Genomic DNA, 26,495 nt, shown 5'->3' with positions numbered 1-26,495 from the left:
CGCTCGGCTGTCCTGCCTGAAGTGAGGGCAGAGAGTGGGGAAACCCCCTCTGGTTGTTGGGTCCCCCGGGAAAAGAGGCAAGATGGTCAGGCCCCCAGTGCTGGGCTGGAGTCATCTGAAGTCCTCAAGCCTGTCTCTCCTGGCCAAGCAGATATGGGGCACCCTCCGTAGCCACTTGCTAAGGCCAGCGCGATGTTGCTCACAGGTTCCCTGTGCACGGAGAAGGAGAAATGACGCTTGTAAGTAGAGCCTCCGGTCTCCCAGATACAGACTCCCGCGCTGTGTGTCTCATGTTATGGCGTCTTTCAAAATAGGAGATGGTTGGAGCCAGATGGCTTGGGTTCAGATTTCTACTCCGTCTTTCCCGTGGGAGACGTGGGCTGGTCCTTAACCTCAGATCCATCAGGAGGGTGAGATGCTCAAAACAAGGAGAGAGCAAGTGACAACCCCCTCCCCTCCACAAGACAAGCTGTTATTACTCAATATTCTCCCCTTCCAGAACGAGCCATCCCGGCCAGTCGTTAGGGCTCCAAGCCCCAGCAGAGAACATCTCAGTAAATTTGATAAATAGGCCGCCAGCCAGTTCCGTCCAGAGACTGGCCCAGGTTAGCCTCAGCCTGGCGGTGGTGTCCTTGGTGTCCTGTGACCTTGGACTTGCCCCTCCCTCTTTCTGGCCCTCAAGTTCTTCCTGTGTCAGATACAGGGCCTGCAGGCACCCCTAAGTTCACCTCTGACGTCAGTATTCCACACTTTCCAGGTTAGGACAGTTGGCAGAGCTTGGGCTTTGGAGCTAGCCTCCGTGTTGGGCATTGGTGACACTTGTCAGCAGGGAGAGCTGGCAGGTTGTTTCCCCTCCCCAAGCCTCCGTTTTCTCATCTGTAAAACAGGATGATGAAATCACACAGGGGGCCATGTGAAGATGAAATGACTCGAGCAGGAAGCCTGGCACACACTGGACCCTTAAAAATCCTACATTAGTCGCTTAGTCGTGTCCAACTCTTCGTGACCCTCCAGACTCTAGCCCACCATGCTCCTCTATCCATGGGAGTTTTCAGGCAATACTGGAGTGGGTTGCCATTTCCTTCTGCATGGGATCTTCCTGACACAGGGATCAAACTCACACATCCTATGTCTCCTGTATTGCATGTGGATTCTTTACCCACTGAGCCATCAGGGAAGCCCAAACATACTTACTTTTTCCAATTTTGCCGTGGGTCCACACCTGAGGATGATACCAAAATCCCCATCTCTCTGCTGTCCTCAGTCTCTCCTGGCTTCATACTCCCACCAGCGCTGTGTGATAAGTACCATTAAGATCCACCTTTTACAGGTGCTGAAACTGAGACGCGGAGAGGTTAAGGAACTTGCCGAGGGGCACACAGCCACGGAGTGGTGGGGCCAGGACTCAGGTTCAGGTGGCCTGATGCTCTTCATGGTCACCGAGTATAAAACAGGAGCCAGGTGTGAAGACATCCACAGTTACATGAAGAAAACCAAGGCACAGGTCCACTTTGTACTGAGCAGTGCTTTTGCTCTTTTGAGAAGCCTTGAGTGTGGAGCTTGGAGGAAAGTGCCAGAGGCTGAGCTCTATATTAGCCCGAGCAGCTGCCTCTGGGAATCCAGGAGGGAGGGTCTTCCTCCGTGAGCAGACCCTTCTATCTGGTTTGAAACTTGCAGGGAGTCTGGGTGGGGCCTGGCGTTCTGCATCTGCAGCCAGGCAGTGACCCACCTTGTGTGCCTGCTCAGTCATGTCAGACTCTGCCACCCCGCGGACTGTAGCCCATCAGGTTCCTCTGTCCATGGGATTCTCCAGGCAAGAATACTGCAGTGGGCTGCCATGCCCTTCTCCAGGGCATCTTCCCAGCCCAGGGACTGGACCCACCTCTCTCACGTCTCCTGCATTGGCAGGCAGGTTCTTCACCACTAGCGGCCACCTAGGCTGGGGACCCCACCTTGTGTGCTGTGTAACTGAAAGCCTGGGGGTTGCGTGTGCCAAAGCTTCTATTCCAGGCCCTTCTGAGCAGGGTTTTCCGTGGATCCTGGGACTTTGGTTTCCCGGAGGACCCTCGGGTTTCCTGTTCTCTGACACTTGTCGCAACCCCCATGGGTCCACAGCCCTCCTCCGCCTGCTTCCTTGGGCTGGGCTGGGCTGGACCCCCGCCCCCCACCTCTCCGGCACAACTCCCTGTGACTGCGCTGCGACAATGACCACAGGTCAGAACGAGTGCGCGCAGCCACAAAGCTACGGCGAGCTGCACTCCCCGCGAAAAGGAATCGGTCCTGGGCGTGGTCCCGGGGAGGAGATGGAGCGAAGGCCCCGCCTATAAGGGCGGGGTTACGAGGCCGAGGGTCAGGTGGTCCCAGGCTCCACGTGGGGCCAGGTTCCCCAGGGCTGGCTCCTCTGGGACCAAGTTTGCAAGTTTCTGCCTCCTCACTCTGAGGCTGGAACGGCGCCCATGCACCATGAGGGTCTCCTCTTCCCTGTCTCTGCCCCCAGTGCACCCCGTCTGGAAGGGTCCAGTCTCCATGCCAGGGGGCACCCGGCAGTCCCCCATCAACATCCGCTGGAGGGACAGTGTCTACGATCCCCAACTGAAGCCCCTGGGGGTCTTCTACAAGGCGGAGGCCTGCCTGTATGTCTGGAACACCGGCTACCTCTTCCAGGTGGAATTCGACGACTCCACCGAGGGGTCAGGTGAGCCTGAGAGGGGGTCTGGGCCCCTTGCTCCTGTGAGTCCTGAGAGTGGGTCACAGCAGAGGGGGGAAGGCTGAGGCTGGTGGTAGGGATGGACAGAGTGATGGTCACTCTAAAGCTGGTGATGCTGACCAGTTATGTTGGTGTCACACCACTGGGGGATGAAAGGGAACAATTCGGTCCTCCCCTAGGGGTTACATTCCAGGGGCTGGAAGGAAGAAACTGGGAGCAAATAAAACATAAATACATTGCACTCTGAGGAGAAGAGCAGAGTGGGGTGCAGGAGAGAGGTGTGGAGGTGGAAAGTCCTGGAAGGAGAGGAGGAGGAATTGTGGCCAGGCGTCCAGGGTCTGGGAACCTCATTGGTCCTCGCTCAGAGTGAGATGGGCAGTGACGTGGCTGACATCCAGCTGCTTCAGGAAGAGGTGGGGAGCAGGGTTGAGCAGGAGGCTGTGTGGAGTGCTGGTGATGGAGGCTGCGGGGCAGGGCTCAGCATCCTCCCAAGAAATCTGGTGACCATCTCACTGAAGCCTCACTGGGATGCCTTACAAGTGTAGGGTGGGGACTCTGTAGGTTTGGGAAGTTTCCTTCCACTGCTGTTTTACTTGGCAAGATTGGCTATACTGGAATTTTTTCAGCACCTAGACACATCATCATAAGCCTTGTTTACGCTAACCGTGTGTTCTCTCTCTGGGAATAAGGAATTTATGACAGGCAGAGGATGCTCATGTGACGAGCCCCCAGTGAAAACATGGAGCATCACGTCTCCCGTGGGCACCCCTGGTGGGCAGTGCTCCACATGTGTTGTCATAGCTTGTTGCTGGGATTCAGGGCATCCCTTGTCACTCCAGAAAGGACCCTGGAAGCCTGGTCTCCTCCAGACACGGCCTCGCCCTATGCTGATGTTGCTTGCATCCTTTCTCTGTAATACGTCTTAGCCATGCTTATGACTTAGTGTGCCAACTTTTCTCTGCCTTTGTTGGTCTGTTCCAAAACTAGATTCCAAAGGAGCAGCTAAAGTTGGCTTTTCAGGTTTAATATGCTTTGTATTAATTTTTTTTCAATTTTGTGCAGCAACTTGAAAAAACAGACTCTACCTGAGTTCTGGGAGTTGTCCTAGGGAACCGTCAAACCTGTAGACCCCCAACACAGCCCCCAGACCCAAGCCCTCTCCAGGCCAGCCCTCGGTCCACCTCCTCCCATACGCCTAGTAGTCTTGTTCACTAACCCATCACCCCGGTGAGGACGTGAACACCACAAGGGGAGGATCACTCTTACTGGACACTGCAGGTGCTCAATAAATTGAAGGATAAACCATGAATGAAAAGTTAAAGGTATGAATGAGCCAGGCAGAGGGACTGGTCGGTGAAGGAAGGCTCAGCCTGACCCTCCCCAACTGTGATGGACCGATGGTGCAACAGGTGATGGGAGCCCTTTTCCCTGTGCCGGGCCCTGTGCGCTTCTCACACATCGTGACTCAGTTTTCTACATGGTGTCCATAGTGTATATATGTCAATCCCAATCTCCCGACTCATCCCACCTCCCCTTCCCCACTTTGGTGTCCATATGTTTGTTCCCTCTGTCTGTGACTCTTTTTCTGCTTTGCAAATAAGATCATGTACATCATTTTTCTAGATTCTACATATATGCGTTAGTGTACGATATTTGTTTTTCTCTTTCTGACTTACTTCACTCGGTATGACAATTTCTGGGTCCATCCACATCTCTACAAATGGCACTATTTGATTACTTTCTATGACTGAGTAGTATTCCATTGTATACATGTACCAAATCATCTTTTTCCACTCATTGATCAATAGACATTTAGGTTGCTCAACACAGCATTTTTTTTGAAATATATTTTGGAGTGGCTTTTTTTTTTTTAGTGCCTTCCATTTTATTTTTTTATATAAATTCATTTATTTATTTTAACTGGAGAATAATTACTGTACAATATTGTGATGATTTTTGCAGTACATCAGCATGAATTGGCACAGGTGTACATGTGTCCCCCCATCCTGAACACGACATCCCACCTCCCTCCCCACCCAATCCCTCTGGATTGTCCCAGAGCACTGGCTTTGGGTACCCAGCCTAATGCATCATCAGCACAGCATTTTAAAAGGCCAGGTAAGGGAGAAGTGTCTCAGGGTCTGTGATCAGCCTGTGCACAATTCTCTGATCAGCTGGTGATGATAAACCCTTAGGCTCCAGCAGGTCTGGGAACTGTGTGTTCAATTCAGTTCAGTCAGTACAGTTGCTCAGTTATGTCTGACTCTTTGCAACCCCATGCACTGGAGCATGCCAGGTCTTCCTGTCCATTAGCAATTCCCAGAGCTTGCTCAAATTCATGTTCATTGAGTCGGTGATGCCATCCAACCATCTTACCCTCTGTCATCCCCTTCTCCTCCTGCCTTTAGTCTTTCCCAGCATCAGGATCTTTTCCAATGAGTCAGTTCTTTGCACCAGGTGGCCAAAGTACTGGAGCTTCAGCTTCAGCGTCAGTCCCTCCAATGACTATTCAGAACTGATTTCCTTTAGGACTGACTGGTTGGATCTCCTTGCAGTCCAAGGTACTCTCAAGAGTCTTCTCCAACACCACAGTTCAAAAGCATCAATTCTTTGGCACTCAGCCTTCTTTATGGTCCAGCTCTCATATCCATACAAGACTACTGGAAAAACCATAGCCTTAACTAAACGGATCTTTGGTGGCAAAGTAATGTCTCTGCTTTTTAATATGCTGTCTAGTCATTGATCTGTTGCTTTTCTTGGTCATTGCTTTTCTTCTAAGGAGCAAGCGTCTTTTAATTTCATGGCTGCAGTCACCATCTGCAGTGATTTTGGAGCACAAGAAAATAAAGTCTGACACTGTTTCCATTGTTTCCCCCATCTATTTGCCATGAAGTGATGGGACCAGAGGCCATGATCTTAGTTTTCTGAATGTTGAGCTTTAAGCCAACTTTTTCACTCTCCTCTTTCACTTTCTTCAAGAGGCTCTTTAGTTCTTCACTTTCTGCCATAAGGGTGGTGTTATCTGCATATCTGAGGTTATTGATATTTCTCCCACAATCTTGATTCCAGCTTATGCTTCATCAAGCCCAGCGTTTCTCATGATGTACTCTGCATATAAGTTAAATAAGGGTGACAGTATACAGCCTTGATGTACTGCTTTCCCTTTTTGGAACCAGTCTGTTGTTCCATGTCGAATTCTAACTGTTGCTTCCTGACCTGCATACAGATTTCTCAAGAGGCATAAAATAGGAAAAACTCCAAAGGTCACTTTGGACTTTTGTGTGTGTATTGTTAAGATACATTTGACAAAATAATTCTGATTCCCCAGGGGAAAGGGGCTGGTGGTTGAGCTTGGTACTCACTCTGCCCCCTGGTTGGCAGAGCAGCCAACACCCTGACCGAGATCCTCACCAAGATCACATGCCGGGGACGTGTGAGTCCAGGGGAAATCTTGGCACTGTTTCTCGAAGGGGGAAGGTGTGCTGGACAGATAGACATGCAAACACTCCCTTTCACAATCACTCCCATTGGATGAATGACAGCACGCCACAGACAGACCCCGCAGTGGAGGCTCTGAGCATCTTCATTCTATGTAAGGAGGAGGCTGGGGGCAGGGCCGGAGGGGTCTGGTTCGAGTCCAACTCCCCCTGATCCTAAAGCCAGCATTGCATCACTGTGTCAGCTGAGTACTGACACGTCCAGGCACGGCTGGTCAGAACCCTGCCTCCCCCGACTCTTCCTTCCTCTGAGCGAATTTTTTCCAGGAGAGGGATTCCCAAATGGGGGACGATGGCGCCTGTAGCATGGGCCGTCCCTCGGCAGAGCAGCACAGGGGCAGCACCTCGATCCCCACAACTGCCGCGTCGGCCCGCTGATGGTCATCACCCTGTTTCAGTCACTCATGTGGGGTGAGCCTGCCTGGAGCAGGAGAGAGCCGAGAGGGGAGGACCCCAGGGGTACTGGGGAGGAGAGAGGCACACTCCCCAATTCTTCTGGGAGCCCCCACCTTGCGGTTGAACCTGGGCTGACCCTGGCCCCCCTGATTCTGATCGCTCTCAAATTGAAGACTCTTGCACCCTGTTGGAGCCAGGCCTCTGCCTTGACCGGGTCCTGACCCCCGGTTTCTGGCTCCTCCACTCCTTCTCAGTCTGGCTTGAAGGGCCCCACCCTGTCCTGCCACAGACCAAAAGAAATATCTGGGTGTCTCAGCCCGGCCATATAAATTAGTTGGATAATTCCCCCCGTGGCCTGTGTCCACACCCGCCAATCTGCTTTCACTTTACTTGTCATTTTCCCCAAAGCCCAGTTTCCTCTGCCTTTCTCTGCTGCTCAATTTCACATGCTGCTCCCGCCCTCCAGCCTTGAGCCCCCTCAGTTCAGACTTGCTGTCTTCTTTGTTCACCTCGAATGGAAATTGGGAGCTGCCTGGAGCAGAGGAAATGGAAAATGCAGCTGAAAGACGGGAAGAGCTCAAAAAAGTTCTGCAGTAAGAAAATGAAAATCATTTTCTTGGGAGTGAGACACTCCCATGATTTTTTTTTTTTAACGCATAGACAGAAAGGGAAAGCCTCGGGGCAGGAAGGGAGGTGAGTGGAGAAGGACTTGGTGCTGAAGTGACCGTGCACAAAACGTTCACGTTGGTCAGGTCACGCCAGCAGGTCAGCGTAGGAGCCCCAGAGACTCAGAGCTGAGGCTGAGGGCGCTGGGGTTCCACGGGGTGAGGGACAGGCGTGCTCGAGATCAAGGCCCGCCAGCAACGATGAGCAACAGAGCTGGAGCCAGTGGTTCTTTCCAAGGAATGTGCGGCTGAAGGCCAGAGAAGGAAAGCTGCCGGGAGGGAGGAACACAGCGCCGGCTCCAAACAGACTCGTGGTCACACCCCACAAGCCCCTCACAGGCCAGGCCCCCCTCATCTCAGCTCCCGAGAGACCCGCTTCTTAAGGAGTGACAGCGCCACTTCTACCCGATGGGCAGTATAGGTGCAGAAAACGGGGTTGAAGGTCAAGGGCCAAAGGCCACAGGTAGATCCTGCCGCTCCGCTCCTTGTGGAGGCGCCGGTGTTCTCTGAACCAGGTCCTAGCTTACCACCTGCAGTGACTTCTCTACCGCCGCCAAGTGCATTTGAATGCCTGTTACGTGAGTGTTGGAGAAGGCAATGGCAACCCACTCCAGTACTCTTGCCTGGAAAATCCCATGGACAGAGGAGCCTGGGAGGCTGCAGTCCATGGGGTCGCTGAGGGTCGGACACGACTGAGCGACGTCACTTTCACTTTTCACTTTCCTGCACTGGAGAAGGAAATGGCAACCCACTCCAGTGTTCTTGCCTAGAGAATCCCAGGGACAGGGGAGCCTGGTGGGCTGCTGTCTATGGGGTCGCATAGAGTCAGACACGACTGAAGTGACTTAGCAGTAGCAGTAGCAGTACGTGAGTGTGTGAATCAGGGTGTACTTTTCAAGGCATTTAGTTCCACCTGCCCCTGTGCAGGAGGCCAGGGCGGCTCTGCCTCATCCTCTGCATCTGCAGCACCTAGCAGAAACTGTGGCACATTGTAGGAACTCAGTGCATATATGTTGAATGAATGAATGATTTTCCCTTCTTCTGCTTTGTGGCTGGCCGAGCCCCCTCTGAAGGACACTTTCTTAAAATACATTTATCCCTCAAAGTCTTTACATGCAGGTCCTATCTTGGGGGTAATAGTGGCTGTTTCTGATGACGGCAAATCTCCACCTTGATGATGAAGATGGCGACCATGATGTTAATAATAACAGTGAGACAGTAACAATAACAGAAGGTGCTCCCACTGCTGGAGCTCCTCCCGGTGCCAGGGGCCAGGCCAGGAGACATTTTGTAAGGGCCAGCCACGTCCTGATGGGGAAGGCGTCATCGTCATCGTGCAAATGTCAGGTCTGCGGTGCAGAGGAATAAGACCACTGTGCAGAGAGACGCTGCTTGGAAGCAGGGGCTGTGCTCACGCTTGCCTGGCTTCAGACCCAGAGTCGATATGCAGTGATCCCAGAGGTTAGGTCCCCAAGAGCAACCTGATCCGCCGCACTTCTGGATTTTGGAATTCTGGGGTGGGGTTTGCCCGTCAGTGCTGGCCCCAAGTTGTGGCTTCTGCTTACCTGTAGAGAATGACAAAGACCTCCCTGATCCAGAGAACACTTAGAGCATCAGATCATCAGATGCACTAAGATGTTAAATCCCAGGGGGGCGCCGAGAACAGGCTGATCCTCAGTGCCACTGAGTTATTTGCAGTTCTAAGTATTAGTCGCTCAGTTACGTCTGACTCTTTGCAATCCCATGGACTATAGCCCGCCAGGCTCCTCTGTCCATGGGATTTTCCAGGTGAGAATACTGGAGTGGGCAGCCATTCCCTTCTCCAGGCAATCTTCCTGACCCAGGGATCGAACCTGGGTCTGCCACACTGCAGGCAGATTCTTTACCATCTGAGCCACCAGAGAAACCTGCCCATTCTAAGTAGACCATCTCAAACTGATACCATTGAGTTATTTGCAGTTTTGATTAAATAGAACATCTCAAACTGATACCATTGAATTATTTGCAGTTTTGATTAAATAGAACATCTCAAACTGTTCTCAGACTTATTTTAAGCCTTAAAACAACTGTGCCTGCCAAACGGCCTGTTTATCCTGGTCAAAGCACCAAAGTACTAATAGATGGCTGTTATCAGCAGCTGTTATGAGAACAGAGACAGTAGGTCTGGGCTGGGAGTCAGGCTCCAACATCGCTGTCCTTGGGGATGCAATTCCCCAGCTGTGTGTTGAGCACCTGCACCTGGAGCCTGCGGGGGGCGGGGAGGGGGGAGGAGAAGACGGGCGTAGGCGGAGGATGCGTGGCCTCCAGTCTGTGAACAGTGGCACTGCTGGTAGAGTCTGGGGCTGGCAAACTAAAACCCCCTTGTCACAGATCGGGCTCATCTTTTCAACTGTTTTCTTGAAGGGAGTTACTCTGACACTGTCATTATGAAAAGTCACTAAGATTATTGTTATTATTATTATTATTATTATGGTTTCCAAGGCAAACCATTCAATATCACAGTAATCCAAGTCTATGCCCCAACCGGTAATGCTGAAGAAGCTGAAGTTGAACAGTTCTATGAAGACCTACAAGACCTTTTAGAACTAACACCCAAAAAGAGATGTCCTTTTCATTACAGGGGACTGGAATGCAAAAGTAGGAAGTCAAGAAACACCTGGAGTAACAGGCAAATTTGGCCTTGGAATGCGGAATGAAGCAGGGCAAAGACTAATAGAATTTTCCCAAGAAAATGCACTGGTCATAGCAAACACCCTCTTCCAACAACACAAGAGAAGACTCTACGCATGGACATCACCAGATGGTCAACACTGAAATCAGATTGATTATATTCTTTGCAGCCAAAGATGGAGAAGCTCTATACAGTTAACAAAAACAAGAGCAGGAGCTGACTGTGGCTCAGATCATGAACTCCTTATTACCAAATTCAGACTCAAATTGAAGAAAGTAGGGAAAACCGCTAGACCATTCAGGTATGACCTAAATCAAATCCCTTATGATTATACAGTGGAAGTGAGAAATAGATTTAAGGGCCTAGATCTGATAGATAGAGTGCCTGATGAACTATGGAATGAGGTTTGTGACATTGTACAGGAGACAGGGATCAAGACCATCCCCATGGAAAAGAAATGCAAAAAAGCAAAATGGCTGTCTGAGGAGGCCTTACAAATAGCTGTGAAAAGAAGAGAGGCGAAAAACAAAGGAGAAAAGGAAAGATATAAGCATCTGAATGTGGAGTTCCGAAGAATAGCAAGAAGAGATAAGAAAGCCTTCTTCAGTGATCAATGCAAAGGAAAAGAACAGAATGGGAAAGACTAGAGATCTCTTCAAGAAAATTAGAGATACCAAGGGAACATTTCAAGCAAAGATGGGCTTGATAAAGGACAGAAATGGTATGGACCTAACAGAAGCAGAAGATATTAAGAAGAGGTGGCAAGAATACACAGAAGAACTGTACAAAACGATCTTCACGACCCAGATAATCACGATGGTGTGATCACTCATCTAGAGCCAGACATCCTGGAATGTGAAGTCAAGTAGGCCTTAGAAAGCATCACTACAAACAAAGCTAGTGGAGGTGATGGAATTCCGGTTGAGCTATTTCAAATCCTGAAAGATGATGCTGTGAAAGTGCTGCACTCAATATGCCAGCAAATTTGGAAAACTCAGCAGTGGCCACAGGACTGGAAAAGGTCAGTTTTCATTCCAATCCCATAGAAAGGCAATGCTCAAACTACCGCACAATTGCACTCATCTCACATGCTAGTAAAGTAATGCTCAAAATTCTCCAAGCCAGGCTTCAGCAATACATGAACCATGAACTTCCAGATGTTCAAGCTGGTCTTAGAAAAGGCAGAGGAACCAGAGATCAAACTGCCAGCATCCGCTGGATCATGGAAAAAGCAAGAGAGTTCCAGAAAAACATCTACTTCTGCTTCATTGACTATGCCAAAGCCTTTGACTGTGTGGATCACAGTCAACTGTAGAAAATTCTGAAAGAGATGGGAATACCAGACCACCTGACCTGCCTCTTGAGAAATCTATATGCAGGTCAGAAAGCAACAGTTAGAACTGGACATGTAACAACAGACTGGTTCCAAATAGGAAAAGGAGTACGTCAAGGCTGTATATTGTCACCCTGCTTATTTAACTTCTATGCAGAGTACCTCATGAGAAACGCTGGACTGGAAGAAACACAAGCTGGAATCAAGATTGCTTGGAGAAATCTCAATAACCTCAGATATGCAGATGACACCACCCTTACGGCAGAAAGTGAAGAGGAGCTAAAAAGCCTCTTGATGAAAGTGAAAGTGGAGAGTGAAAAAGTTGGCTTAAAGCTCAACATTCAGAAAACGAAGATCATGGCATCTGGTCCCATCACTTCATGGGAAACAGATGGGGAAACAGTGGAAACAGTGTCAGACTTTATTTTGGGGGGCTCCAAAATCACTGCAGATGGTGATTGCAGCCATGAAATTAAAAGACGCTTACTCCTTGGAAGAAAAGTTATGACCAACTAGATAGCATATTCAAAAGCAGAGACATTACTTTGCCAAAAAAGGTCCGTCTAGTCAAGGCTATGGTTTTTCCTGTGGTCATGTACGGATATGAGAGTTGGACTATGAAGAAGGCTGAGCGCCAAAGAATTGATGCTTTTGAACTGTGGTGTTGGAGAAGACTCTTAGAGTCCCTTGGACTGCAAGGAGATCCAACCAGTCCATTCTGAAGGAGATCAGCCCTGGGATTTCTTTGGAGGGAATGATGCTAAAGCTGAAACTCCAGTACTTTGGCCACCTCATGCGAAGAGTTGACTCATAGGAAAAGACTCTGATGCTGGGAGGGATTGGGGGCAGGAGGAGAAGTGGACGACAAAGGATGAGATGGCTGGATGGCATCACAGACTCAATGGACGTGAGTCTGAGTGAACTCCGGGAGTTGGTGATGGACAGGGAGGCCTGGCGTGCTGTGATTCATGGGGTCGCAAAGAGTCAGACACAACTGAGCGACTGAACTGAACTGAACTGAAGATTATTTTATCCAGGGTGGCTGCCAGTTGTTTTAAAACAACCCAGTTGTTTTAAACTGAGTTCCTAATTTTGCTGAAGAAAGGACAAGTGTTCAGCTTTAACTCCTCTACAAAAGCCAAGGGCTGGACTTTCAAGCAGGCCTGGGTTGGGGTCGCTGGTGGACCTGGCGCAGGTGACTAGGCTCCCGTGAGTCTCAATTTTCTCATCTTGAAATTGGGCCAGCAGTAGCTGTTTGCAGGGTCATTGTGAGGGGCGGTCACTGGGGAAGGTGGGGGCTGTGCACGATACTTAGTGTATAGCAGGCATTCGGCAAAGGCTGACTCACCCGTGAATGGCACTTGGAGCACGTGCTGGCTGTCCACCAGGCTTGACAGGTGGGGGTGCGCAGTGCCAGGACACAGGAGATGCTGACCATTGAGAACCGACGGGACCCTATCCTCAATCAGCCGCATCATCCCATCGCAGAGATGAGTGCTGTAGCTGCTTGCTCTGTGTCCTTTGGTGCTTCCAGAAGACCAGGTGTTTTGCTAAGAAGTTTGTGTTTAATCCTTGCAGCATCCCTATAGAGTAGTTGCTAGGATCCTCCCCATTTTACAGGTGTGGAGACTGAGGCTAGGAGCAGTTTGGTAACCAGACCGAGATCACTGCATTTGGAGGTGATGGTGCCAGCATCGACCCAGTGCAAACCCCCGTCCACTGCAACAAAGGACCCTGTTCTCTGGTTTTGAAGTAAAGACACCGGTGCCCAGCTCGTAGCTGTCTGTGCCCATCCATCTACCTTTACAGACATGGTTCCAGAGAAGGAGGAGGAAGAGGCTCGAGGTGTAGAAATGGGACACCGGAGCTTGTACCGGAGCAGCTCCTGTACCAGCCGGTGCTGCTTCTCTGCTGAAATGCATGTGAAGAAGGGAGGCCGACAGGCATCGCAGTTATAGGCTCCCGCTGCACCTCCACCTGCCGGCCGCAGGGCGCCGCTGCAGCCCAGCCCAGCACCAACGCTCCTCTGCAGGTCACAGAGCTGGCAATGGGCAGCAGCCGCGGGGTGTGCTTGGTCCCAGCCAGAGGTGGCCGCCGTCCACTGACAGATGACCAGGTGTCGGGGAGGAGAGGCCTCGCCGCCAACAGGAGCTCGTCTTCCCTGTGGCCCGGATTCCAAAGCTGACCTCCGTCCACAGTCTCTTCCTTAAGTGGCTGCCTCTTTGGGAAGCAGGCAGGAGGGAGGCCCCTTGCGAGAGGCTAGCCTTGGAGGGTTCTGTGGGCAGCTGGATGCGGAAGGCAGGGGAGCAAGCGGGGCATGGGGTGGGGAACAACCGTGGGCTGTGGGCCCTGGGCCCTGGTCCAGGCCTGGCTGGAGGACAACCTTGGGAAAGTCCTCACCTGCCAGAGGAGGGGGCGATGCCCATGCCCAGCCCCCTTCCCACTCCCCACTCTCTGCTGGTGACCATCAGCTTGCAGGGAGTTTTCTACAAGGTTAGTTTTGGCCGGTCTAGCCAGTGCCAGCTCATGGTGGGTTTGTGCCTCGTATAGTTGGTGTCGCTCTCTCTGGAGACCTTATGTGGTGTCTCCAGAGTCCTCAGATGCTCGAGCTGGAAGGGACCACTAGGACCACCTAGCTAGGAATCTTTTCTTCTTTAATCAGTGAAGAGGCCTAGTCCCTGAAAGGTGGCACGGTGCGTGGTTGCTGGCATCATTGTTGTCACCATCTGATGACTGCACATAAAGAGGCCATCCTGCCAACACTGCTCTTCTCACAGGTGGGACAGCTGAGGCTCCAAGAGGCTGAGCAACTTGGTCAAGGTCACACAGCACATGCATGGGTTAGTGCCTTTTGGTGACCCCACGTGTCTGCTGGCCAGGGCTGCCACCTCCCCTGCCATCAGAAATGGCACAAAAGTCCCTCCACCGGTATTGGCGTAATTTCCTTAGGTGATGTTTTGTGCCCAAGGCCTGGGTTTGGGTGTCAGACCTGATGTTGAATCCTACCTCTCGTCGCCAGGATAACCGGAAACCTCTTTGACCTCTCCTAATAAATTGAAAAACTACACAAGGAACTTTCCTGGTGGTCCAGTGGTTAAGACTCTGAGCTTCCACTGCAGGGGGCATGGGTTCGATCCCTGGTCAGGGGACTAGGATCCGACAAGCCAAGAGGTGCAGCCCAAAAAACAAAAACTGCACAAAACCACAGAAGCCGGTCAGCTCAAGTATCCTGACTCCTTGAAAGAAAACACCACCCCTTTGTATTTCCAGCCACAGAAAACCCAGTAAAGTCTTGTAATCTGATCCCAACAAGGAGGTTCCCTGCCTGTAGAAAGGCTCCTCCTGACACGTGGACTCGGGCTTCATGATTTACTGTGTTTTTATATAATAACTTGTGCAGCAAAGAGTTCCTTCTCTGTGTGCATTTAAAGTGAGATAGAATGTGTGTGTTCAGGAGAATGAAGTCATGGACTCTCATGACGAGGTGCCCATAGCAATGTCCTGGAGCTGCGTGCTCACTTTCAAGTGAGCACAGATCAAGCGCAGAATCTTGGGCTGAGTCTGTTGTCTGGTTCATGGTTCAGTGCCTTCTGCTACCAACACCTTCAGAGGCAAAAGCATTCAGAAAGCACCCTGAGCCCAGTAGTATCTGACACTTGCAGTAGCATCTGTTGCATCACTGAATATTTTCCCTGCTTTTGCTGCATGGAGGAGCCGATACCAGCAACCCGTCACCCCCACCCCACACTCTGCCAGTGTCTTCCAGACTCATCCCAGGATCCCAGCATCCCAGGGCACTCACCTCAAACACGGGTGGGATGTCCAGCAGTTACCATTACATTCTTGCACTTGGTGGTGGAGCTCTGTTAGGAAAGTGCAGCTGGAGACAGGCTAAACCCTGTGCATCCGAGCCCTGCCCCACCCCCGTGAGCTCGTTCAAATGCAGGCTCCCAGCCCCGGCCCTGGACCTCTGGGGCCCACAGTTCAGGGATGAGCCCCCGTGCGTCACGATCACAGCTCTTGGGGAGGCTCTCCGGGGATCTGGAGTGACTTAGACAGTGGTCATCTGGTGAGGCTGGACCGAGCAGGGGCTGCCTGGAGATCAGCCCTGGTGGGAAAGTAGCGCCTTGTAGCTCAGAATTTGTGTATTTAAACATCTTGCTCATTGCATATTAGCTTATGAAATTATTTGGTGATAGAATTCTGTCTGCCATTCTTTCATTCAAAAGACATCTCTCTCTGTCTCTCTTTTTTGACTAAAGGCAAGTTGAAAAGTCTTACAGGACTGGCACGCATCTCAGAAACGGTTTTTCTTGCCTTCCTGCTGCCTGCCTGACTGCCATCTGGTGGCAGCTCCGGACTCTGCATCTCCCCCGGGTTCCCCATGAGTCACTGGGGCCCACCGGGGCCAGGTGACTTGGGACAGACAAGCTCCCACCTTTCAGCTTGGGGTTTCAGCAACACGGATCTCTCAAGAGTGACAGAGTGTGACCTCAGTGTCGTCGGGGTCACAGCAGCTCCACAGTCTGACAAGCAGACTAACAGCATGTCCACGGCTTCACTTTCCAGGAATCAGCGGTGGCCCCTTGGAAAACCACTACAGACTAAAGCAGTTCCACTTCCACTGGGGAGCAGTGAACGAGTGGGGCTCAGAGCACACGGTGGACGATCACGTGTACCCCGCAGAGGTTCGTAGCTGCTAATCTGTGGGGGCTTCCCGAGGGCCTCGGTCACCTGAGGTCAAGTGACCGAGCATCCTGGTTGCTCAGAAAGGATTTCCTGGGACATGGAACTCAATGCTCAAGCCAGAACCATTGGCCACCTCGTCCATTCACTCTCAGGACTATCCTTAAGGGGAGAGTAACGTTAGCACTTTCACTGAGTGAAGGAAGAGACTGGGGTTCTGAGTGGCACTGTAACTTGCCAGAGTCAGAAGGCTGGGTTTCAGGAGACAGTCTGTGCCCTTAGCTCAGCCTCGCTTGAGGCTGGTCCACTGGGGACAAGCTACCTGTCCTTAGAGGCATTCGAGGCCTTTTACTGAGAATAGAAAATCTTTACAATAGAAATTACCTGCTTAAAACAAAGTGATATTTGGGATATTCCAAAATGGGAGTCAGTAAAGCAAAGGAGCAGAGACAAAGGTCAGGAATTGAGTTTGAGGTGGTAAGTGGGGCCTTATAGATGCCCCCCAATATTTTATTATGAAATTTTTTCAACTTACCCCCTCAAAAAAAAAAAAAACCTGCACAGTGAGAACCTGTAAGGTCGCTTGCCATATAGATCCTGTGTTGATATTTGCCGTGTTCACTCTATTTCACCCCCATCCACCCATCAACCACCTGGCTTTCTGATGCATTTCAAGTTCTGGACTGTCTCTGTCGCCATCGGTATGGAAGTAATACTATAGAACCAGAGTCCAGTCAGACCAAAACCTAAACATTGCTGTGATCACACAGCCAGAGGTGGCCTCTGGGGACAGTTGATAATTAGGGAGTGACATTATCACTCAAACAATTAGTGATTATTACAACTTCCCTGGCGGCTCAGAGGGTAAAGCGTCTGCCTACAATGTGGGAAACCCGCGTTCGATCCCTGGGTCTGGAAGATCCCCTGGAAAAGGAAATGGCAACCCACTCCAGTACTCTTGCCTGGAAAATCCCATGGACTGAGAAGGCTGGTAGGCTACAGTCCACAGGGTTGCAAAGAGTCGGACATGACTGATCAACTTCACTTTCACTTTCATAACTGCACACATTTTTACAAAAATAACAAAAATGAAGGAATAGCGGCTTGTAACACACCTGCTTTCAGCAAGCCACATTTCTCTTAATCACTGTGTTCCTGCTCCTTGGTCTTCAATGAGCAGCTATTTTAACAGAGGAATTTGCTGCGATGTGCTCATCTATGAGTCGGACACGACTGAGCGACTTCACTTTCACTTTTCACTTTCATGCATTGGAAAAGGAAATGGCAACCCACTCCAGTGTTCTTGCCTGGAGAATCCCAGGGACGAGGGGAGCCTGGTGGGCTGCCGTCTATGGGGTCACACAGAGTCGGACACGACTGAAGCGACTTAGCAGCAGCAGCAGGAGCCAGATCAGAGCTTGGGACCCACCAGAGCCTGACTGTCCCTGAGTCAGGTGGGCAGGGGCTGTGAGGCCGTGCTGGCCATGCCACTGGCCCCGGTTGGAACAGGCCATTTCCTATGGGGTTTGGAAGGCAAGGCCAGCCCCCTACAGCAGGGTCTGAGAAGGAGGTAGGCTCTGGGCTGGGCCCCGAGATGTCTTCTATTTCTGGAAGACCCTGCAGGACAGTGGGTAGGGAGTTCCAGGTGAGACATGGGAGGACAGAGGGAACCCACGCCACCCTCATGGTCCCCAGTTTGTGTGGTCAGGAACAATGGGACTTGTTGGCAGTGAGGTGACACCTGGGCCCAGCACCCCAGCAGGGCCCCCCACGTCCTCGAGTCCATCAGCCGACGGGGGGAGGGTCTTGCCGAGCATGAGAGGCTGGAGGCGTCTCTGGGCCGAGTCCTCATGGTCTCAAGGCCTGGGTCAGGGTTCAGAGAGGCCTCCACCACCACATACGCTGCAGCAAGAAATGCCAACACTCAGGCCCCGTCCCAGTTCCATCACGCAGAGCCCAGGGGTCCTGGCTCTGCCTCCTGCTCACCAGCGCCCCAGGTGCGCCCATTCCCCCAGCCACTCCCTGCTGATTTAAATCCCTGTCATCTGGCCAGTTGTGATGCTGAGTTCAGACTTAGGAAAACCAGTGGAAGGTGTGAAGAATGAGGAATTCAGGAGAGGGTGACAGAAAAAGTGCCATTTGGGTGGTATACTCACATTTAAAATTATCCTCTGTTTATCCGAAACTCAGATTCAGCTGAGAGTCCTCTGTGTGATCTGGCAGCCCTGGTTCAAGGCTGTCCGTGTGTGCGTGCGCTTAGTTGCTCAGTCGTGTCGGGCTCTCTGCCACCCCATGGACTGTAGCCCACCAGGCTCCTCTGTCCATGGGATTCTCCAGGCAAGAGTACTGGAGTGGGCCGCCATGCCCTCCTCCAGGGGATCTCCCCAAACCAGGGGTCGAGCCCAGGTCTCCCACATTGTAGGCAGATTCTTTACCATCTGAGCCACCAGGGAAGCCTGAGCTACCTGAGTGGTAGCAAATAACCCAACCACCCGTGTGTGTTTGACAGAGTTAAAGCGAGCCTCCTTTGTTTCCCCCTGAGAACTAAGGCTCTGCTTTCCGGGTTTGAGTGAGCCTGATCTGGGCGAGGTGGCACTAGTGGTAAAGAACCCTCTTACAGGAGACGTAAGAGACACGGGTTTGATCCCTGGGTGGGGAAGATCCCCTGGTGGAGGGCATGGCAACGCACTCCAGTATTCTTGCCTGGAGAAGCCCATAGACAGAGGAGCCTGGTGGGCTACAGTCCACAGAGGTGCAGAGTTGGACATGACTGAAGCGGCTTAGCACACATGCACGCACATGCACAGGCTGGGCGACCCGGCCTGCAGCCGTGAACTCACAACAGCCGCACAGAGAGGAGCGAGGATTCGCCTCTGGCCTCTGCTACCTGGTGACGGGGGACTCTCTCCTCCTGGGTTCCAGCTGCACTTGGTTCACTGGAACGCTGTGAAATACCAGAACTACACAGACGCCGTGACTGGAGCTGACGGCTTGGCCGTGGTAGGCGTATTTTTAAAGGTAAGTGGGCCGGGGCGCATCTATCCTAGTGAGACCTGCTTTCTGGGCATGGTCTCCTTAGGATGACATGTGCTTGTCACCCTGTCCCCGGCCCTGTCACGTGACCACTCCCCGTGCCACGCTGTGCAGCTGGGGGCCCGCCACAAAGAGCTGCAGGAGCTGGTGACAGTCTTGCCAGACATAAAGCACAAGGTAAGCTGCGTACTTTGAAATCAGCATAACCAAAAGAGCAAAATCGCTTACAGTAATGGCTCCTTTGCAAAGAAAAACAAATAAACAAATTAGCTGGGAGAGAGGAGCAGTACTGAGGGAGTCAGTCCGGTCCTGAACCTGGGGCTCCCTGGGGCTGATGCCTGCTGTCTCCAGCTGGCTCACCCACTTGAACCTGTTCCTGTTACTCCCAAGTCCTCCCCACTGGGTGTAACGGGGTATCCCAATACTCAGCCACTCAGGCATCATCTTGAAGATTTTTGCCTCATCTGCCGCCAGTAGTACTATTAGTTATATAGTATTTTTCATGAGATTAATCCACTTCAAAATTTTTAGTCTTGTCCCAGGCAACAACCTCAACCAAGTGATAATGTTAGTTTTAAAATCAATTGAAATGAATTCCCAACTATGGCCATTTAAGAATGTCCACCAGCAAGCCACCTGGCCTCCTCAGGGTCAGCCCCATCCTGGGAGAAGAGGGAGGTGGGGTGAGGGGGTCCCATCCGGACCCAGCACAGCCCAACAGACAGCACGGCCAGCAAGGTACCAGCTGAGAGAGGACTTTGATGGAGAAATGGAAATTCCTATACAACCTGCAGTTTATTTGTTCAGCGCCGAACAAAAGAATTCAGAGAGGGAAGGAGTCACCACATGGTCCTTGGCCGTGGGGACGGATGGGGCTCTGACGTGTCTTGACAATGGCCAGAGTAACTCCAGAGGGGAGCTGGGGACCGGCCCTTCCTCAGACGCTTTTCGGGGCCATTTGATCTGTGCAGCACACTCCCCTTGATGTTGGGCTCCTGGGACCAGAGCAGCTCGCTCCCCCGCTGCCCATGTGCCAGCTCAGGAACTCGGCAAGGTCGAGGTGCTGGGAGCCTCCTCCTCGCTGGTCTGCAGCCAGAGCAAACCTGGACTGTTCCCTGCAGCGTCCACCCCCGAGGCGTGGGCCCGCCTCCTGGTGGGAAAGAGCGAGCTGCTCTGCGGTGTTGTGTGCTAAGGGGACTGCGCTTCTCCAAAGGCTCTGGGCAAACACACAGGCGAAAAGGTGCCAGAGTGGGTGAGGGAGGAAGCTGCCGATCCAATTCTGGTCCTGATGCTTGTCCCGGGGCCTCAGCTTCCTCAGCTGAAAAATGAGATTTAGAAGCTTAGGAGAGAAAGGCCCCGCCTTGGAGGTCAAGGGTCTATGCCTCGTGGGTCAGGGGAGTGACAGCTTGAGTCATCTGTCAGTCTGCACTCCCTCCTGGTTCCCCAGCATCTGGGTGGACTTTGCACACTGGTGGCAGTAGGGGTCACCTCCGTGAGGTCCAGCTCTGAGGGACGGGGCAGGCCTCCTGTAGCACCTGAGTCCTGCCGCTGTTTGGTCACATGGCTTTGGAAAGGTCTTTTCTCTCTGTCTTAATCAGTGAAACAGACATAAAGGCTGGTTCTGGAAATCCAAGGTGAGCGCCTCAGAGGGCATCTGGCAGGTCAGCACCTTGGGACCAGGGTCTGGGGGGAGGAGGTCTGAGGGGGTTTGTCTCCCCCCCACACCTGCTGGTAGGCCTTCCTGCATTTTGTCCTGTGTGCGTGTGTGGCCTGTGCCCTGTAAGAACTGAGTAGAACACATGGGGGAGTATTGCTCAGCCGGGTAAAGGAATGAAGCACTGACACCGGGGATGGACTTCGAACACGTCATTCCGAGCGAAAGAGGCCAGATGCAGAACTCCCCAGGTTATGTGATGCCACCTCTAGGAAACGTCCAGAAGGCGCAGATCAGGGAGGCTGTGGCGGGGTGGAGGTTAGGGGACGTGACAGCTTAAGAGTCTTTACTGGGGCTCTTTCTCTCTGGAGCTCTGTTTTGACGAACGTGTTCTAGAATTGACTGCGCTGAGGGCTCACACGTCTGTGAACATGCAGCCTTAGGACTGTGCACTTTAGATGGGTGGGCACCACACTACGGGAATGTCGTTTCCGTGACGCCCTGTAAAGTCGTTGACTAGACACTGGTTACAAGCCATCTGCTGTCGCTTTCCTCCGTTAGGAGTGCGTTCCACAACGGCAAGGAGCGGGTCCACCCTGTGTGCTCCGGTAGTCCCAGCAGCTAAGACAGGTTTACCGTGGGTGCTCGTCGAATAGCTGAGTGGGCAAGTGACATGGAATCCCTCCAGTCACTAGGAACCTGGAGACAAGTTTCTGTCCTTTCTAGAGCATGGAAAGCAAGCCAATGTGAATTCTGAACACGGGGCTCCCAAGCATGGCATGAGCTGACAGAGCAGCCTGGAGCACTAGGCTGTCCTGGCCCATCAAAGCCCCCCACCGCCACGGTGAAGAGAAGGAAAATCCTGATACGCATCAGGGAATCCGGCCAGAGCAGCGTGGCCTCCTGCACATGTGTGATTGCATGACTGTCGTCAGGGAGGGCTGCTTTAAAGAGAGGATCAGCGGTCTCAAAAGTGTGATATTTTCTGGTGTAGCCACTACGGAAAACGGTCTAGTGGTCCCTGAAAAATCTAAACATGGAGTTACCATGGGGTCCCACATTTCTACTTCTGGTATATCCTCGAGTCATTAAAAGCAGGGACTTGAAGAGATATTTGCACACTTGTGTTTATAGCAGCTTTATTAACAGCACAGATGTGGAAGCAACCCGAGTGTCGGTTAGTGATGATGGACACACAGAACATGGTCCATCGGCACAATGGAATATTACTTGGCAGTAAAAAGTGGGAAATTCTGGGACTTTCCTGGTGGCCCGGGAGTTAGGACTTCAAGCTCCCAAAGCAGGGGGCCCAAGTTTGATCCCTGGTCAGGGAACTGGATCCCACATGCTACAACAAAGAATTTGCATGCCACAACTAAAGATCCAGCATCTGGTGCAGTTAAATTAAAAAGTAAGTAAACAAATAGTTTTAAGAGGAGGGGGGATTCTGACACAGGCCTCAACACAGATGGTCCTAGAGGACATTGTGATAAGTGAGATAAGCCAATCACAAAAAGACAAATCCCATATTATTCCATCTATACGAGATCCCTAGAGGAGTCACATTCATACAGACAGAAAGTAGATGATGAGTGCAAGGGGCTGGGGGAGGGGAAGAGAGCTGGGGGAGGGGAGGAGAGCTGGGGTAGGGGAGGAGAGCTGGAGAGGGGAGGGGAGGAGAGCTGGGGGAGGGGAAGAGAGCTGGGGGAGGAGAGGAGAGCTGGGGGAGGGGAAGAGAGCTGGAGAGGGGAGGAGAGGAGAGCTGGAGAGGGGAGGAGAGCTGGGGGGAGGGGAAGAGAGCTGGAGAGGGGAGGAGAGGAGAGCTGGAGAGGGGAGGAGAGCTGGGGGAGGGGAAGAGAGCTGGGGGAGGAGAGGAGAGCTGGGGGAGGGGAGGAGAGCTGGAGAGGGGAGGAGAGCTGGGGGAGGGGAAGATAGCTGGAGAGGGGAGGAGACCTGGGGGAGGGGAAGAGAGCTGGAGAGGGGAGGAGAGGAGAGCTGGAGAGGGGAGGAGAGCTGGGGGAGGGGAAGAGAGCTAGGGGAGGAGAGGAGAGCTGGGGGAGGGGAGGAGAGGAGAGCTGGGGGAGGGGAGGAGAGCTGGAGAGGGGAGGAGAGCTGGGGGAGGGGAAGAGAGCTGGGGGAGGAGAGGAGAGCTGGGGGAGGAGAGGAGAGCTGGGGGGGGAGAGCTGGGGGAGGGGAGGAGAGCTGGAGAGGGGAGGAGAGCTAGTGTGTGGTGGGGACAGAGTTTCAGTCTGAAATGCTGAAAACCTTCCACAGGTGATGGTGTGATGGTTGCACAACAAGGTGAAGGTACTTAACCCCGCTGAACTGTGTGTTTCAAATGGCTAAAATGGCACATTTTGTGTTGTGCATGTTATTTGACATCAGCCTTGAAGACTGTGATGTGTTCACAGCCAAGGTGTAGGAAACATGAGTAGCTTTAAAAGAAAACAGGCAAACCTGCGTGGACACCCCTGCTCAATGCGGAAGGCCATGTCCTCTTGTTACAGTTTCCAAATGTGGCGCTACGGCCATGGCCTTTATCCCAGGGATGCGCTCTGCTCCAGGCCAGTCACTGAGATGAAGCCGAGCGCGGTGCCCCCTTTCTGGCCTCCTCCACCCACCTGACAGCGCACGGTCTCCTCCTCCAGGACGCGCGAGCAGCCCTGGGCCCCTTCCAGCCCTCCTGCCTGCTGCCTGCCTGCCGGGACTACTGGACATACCCGGGCTCCCTGACCACGCCGCCACTGTCCGAGTCAGTCACCTGGATCATCCACAAGAAGCCCATTGAGGTGGCTCAGGACCAGGTGAGTGGCACCTGTATCCGGCGTGTGGGGCTTCACGGGGATCCCTCTGTTTTGGCAGTTTCACTGAGACAGTGTGAGCGAGCATTGTGGGGTTTCGTGCTTTGGTGCATTTTTGATGTTCCTTCACAAGAACAATTTCCAGTTGAAATAGGAGCTCGTGGGGGTTGAACAGAAGTTCCCAGTATTGCAGCTCTTCTCCTGACCTAGAGATACTGGTGTGTGAGAGGGAGATGGAGACAGAGACAGAGAAGGGCGAGAGACAGACAGAGAGAGAAAGAGAGAGAGATGAAGGGAAATAGACAGAGATGAGAAGGGGGCAGAGGGCGGTGGACGAAGGGGAACAGAGGCGGGGACAGACAGTTGCGCTGAGCACCTTCTAATCATAGTGGTCAGCCTCAGGTGTGGTGGGCTTCCCGGATGATAGTCGCTGGGGCAAGGCCGGCACCTGCTCCTTGGTCTCCACTGGGGTAAAGCAGCTTTACAGAACAGGAGTGATATTATCATTGGGACATGGGTCCTTGCTCATTCAGGGACCTCTGTGGGTATTTGCAGATGAGTAAATTAGGCAATAAAGGGGTGTCATAGATGAGTGCTGGAGAGCTGTGAAAGAAGTAGGGTCACTGCAGGAGAAGAGGAGGATAAGGGTCTGTCCCACTTCTTTGGCTGACAGAACAGTAAGAACTCACATTGTGATAAGAAGTTATAGAATATAAACGCCCAGAGAAAATTCCAGAGGGGTCGGATCAGTCAGCTATTGCTGCAAAACGCCACGTAACAAACCACCCCCAAACTCAACAGCTTAAACAAGCATTTATTTTTCCCTACTCACAGATATTTGGGAGCTAGGACACTGTTTTAGCCGAAGTTGGGCGTTGGGTCAGGCCGTGTCTCTCATGGTTCTTGGACCAGTGGCCACCCAGGGCTGCTTCTCATGGCACAAGATAGCAATGAAAAGAAAGGCTAGCTCACACAGGCACATTTATGGCCTCTGCTTGCGTCACAACTGCTCCTATCCTGTTGACAAAAGCAAGTTATGATGGCCAGGCCAAGGCCAGAGGGGCAGGGAGGAGGCGAGTACCTACTTGCTGAGTGATGCCCTAAGCTGTCACACAGAGGTGCACCAAAAAGCTAACCCTGGTTATCCCAGGGTCACAGGTCTGCCGTGGTTCTTATTTTCTTTCTCTTCCTGTATTAAATATTGTGTGTCTGGGTATGTGTGTGTGTGTGTTAGTTGCTCAGTCATGTCTGACTCTTTGTGACCCCATGGACTGTAGCCCACCAAGCTCTCCATAAAATTTTCCAGGCAAAAATACTGGAGCAGGTACCCATTCCCTCCTCCATGGGGATCTTCCCAACCCTGGGATCAAACTCTGGTCTCCTGCACTGGCAGGAGAGTTCTTTACAGTCTGAAGCAGTAGATATTGCTCATATACTTTTTTCAAGTTGAAGTATCTGTTTCTCCGGGAATGTCCAGAATCTGGAGAAAGTCTGTCTGTCCAGAGCAGAGTTCCGAGATGACACCTGTGCAACAGGCATGCTCCTCTGCCCAGCCTCTGCCCGGGACAGACATTTATAATCGATCACAGCAGCATTCACCACCTTGGTTTCAGCTATGCACTTCCTGAGGGCTCTCGATGAGCACTTGGATGTCCTTCCAGCCTTTCGCTTCTGTAAAACATCCTCTTATTTAAAAGTCATGAGATGGGACTTCCCTGGTGGTCCAGTGGCCGAGACTCCACACTCCCAATGCAGGGCGTCAGGGTTCCATCCCTGTTCAGGGAACTCAATCCCACACGCCACAACTAAAGATCCTGCATGCCGCAACAAAGATCAAAGATCCAGCATGCTGCAGCCAAGACCCAGTGAAGCCAAATTAAAAAAAAAAAAGCCTTGAGAAGATGCTGTTGTGTGTGTGTGTTCAGTTGCTTAGTTGTGTCCAACTCTTTGTGACCCCATGGACTGCAGCATACCAGGCTTCCTGAGATGATGCTATTTGCTTTGAAAGATTAAAGGTGAGATCACCAACCTTCCCACAGAATAGAACTGTTACAGACATGGTTGAAACTGGCCACCCTCACCAACAGCCCTCTGTTACTCAGCAGATGTGTGGTAAACACCCATTAGGAGTCAGATGTTACAAGGGAGAGGGTGGGCGAGTGGGGGGCGGGGGGGGAGGCGACACAGCGCAGTGGTCATAGTCTCTGCACGCCGCTGCCCAGCAGGAGAATAGAAAGCTCAGTTGATAGTTTTAAGGCAGGGTGGTGAGTATCACATAAAAATGCAGGGTGGGGTTGGGCGGCTGTAGAGGCAATATGAGCACCCGCTGGATGGCAGGAAAGAGCCTGAAAGGACATTGCTGTTCTGCCGCGTTGTTTTCATCATACAGGGCCGTCCCCAACTCAGGCTGGGAGGGCCCTGCACCAGACGGGACAGGCACAGGGGCCGGTTCACCCCGTGCCTGCGCCCACTTTACCTCGACACCCTCCCTTCCAGCTGGCCGCGTTTCGTTCACTTCTGTTTTCTGTGCCTGGTGAAGAAGAGAAGGCGATGGTAAACAACTACCGCCCACTCCAGCCCCTGATGAACCGGAAGGTCCGTTCCTCCTTCCAGGCCACTCACGAGGGAGCAAGACTCTAAATTCACTCTGTCCACGCTAACAGGTAGAACTGACTTTAGCAAGAGAAAGTATTGTTTCCTGGGCTTCACGGTCCCATCGTGTGTAACCTTTGAAATTAAAAAGAAAGCAAAAGGTTATGATTTCCATCAATGTGCTTGGCAGTTGCAAGGAAAAAAATGGCTTCAAAGAAGCTTGAGCATCCCAGGGAGTGGAAGTCTGGGACATGGAATCTCTCAGAGGACTCTCAGCAGTACCCAGGCCTCAGGGGCTGTGCCAGCCCCACTGACCGAGGTCGTACACCCTGCCCTCTCTTAGGTCCACAGTGTCTTCTTTCCAGACCGCCAGCACTTGGCAACACAGAGCCCGGGACTGATGTCCTTCCTTCCCAATTCCAAGTTCCTAGTGTGCCAGTGTCCTGGGCTGACCGATGAT

General features: G+C 52.2%; 1 protein-coding gene across 1 annotated transcript; it reads left to right on the top strand.

Moving 5' to 3' along the window:
* Positions 1-26,265, top strand: CA5A (carbonic anhydrase 5A). The gene is made up of 7 exons (XM_005691856.3): positions 1-239; positions 2,498-2,695; positions 15,839-15,957; positions 18,878-18,973; positions 19,103-19,165; positions 23,291-23,446; positions 25,940-26,265. Exons 1-7 carry the CDS (start codon positions 83-85, stop codon positions 26,081-26,083), a joined length of 933 nt encoding a protein of 310 aa, XP_005691913.1. The 5' UTR covers positions 1-82; the 3' UTR covers positions 26,084-26,265.

Source organism: Capra hircus, chromosome 18 (assembly GCF_001704415.2).
Source record: "Capra hircus breed San Clemente chromosome 18, ASM170441v1, whole genome shotgun sequence".
Taxonomy (NCBI): domain Eukaryota; kingdom Metazoa; phylum Chordata; class Mammalia; order Artiodactyla; family Bovidae; genus Capra; species Capra hircus.
Note: the sequence above shows the minus strand (reverse complement) of the source record. Positions and strands in the feature narration are given on the sequence as shown.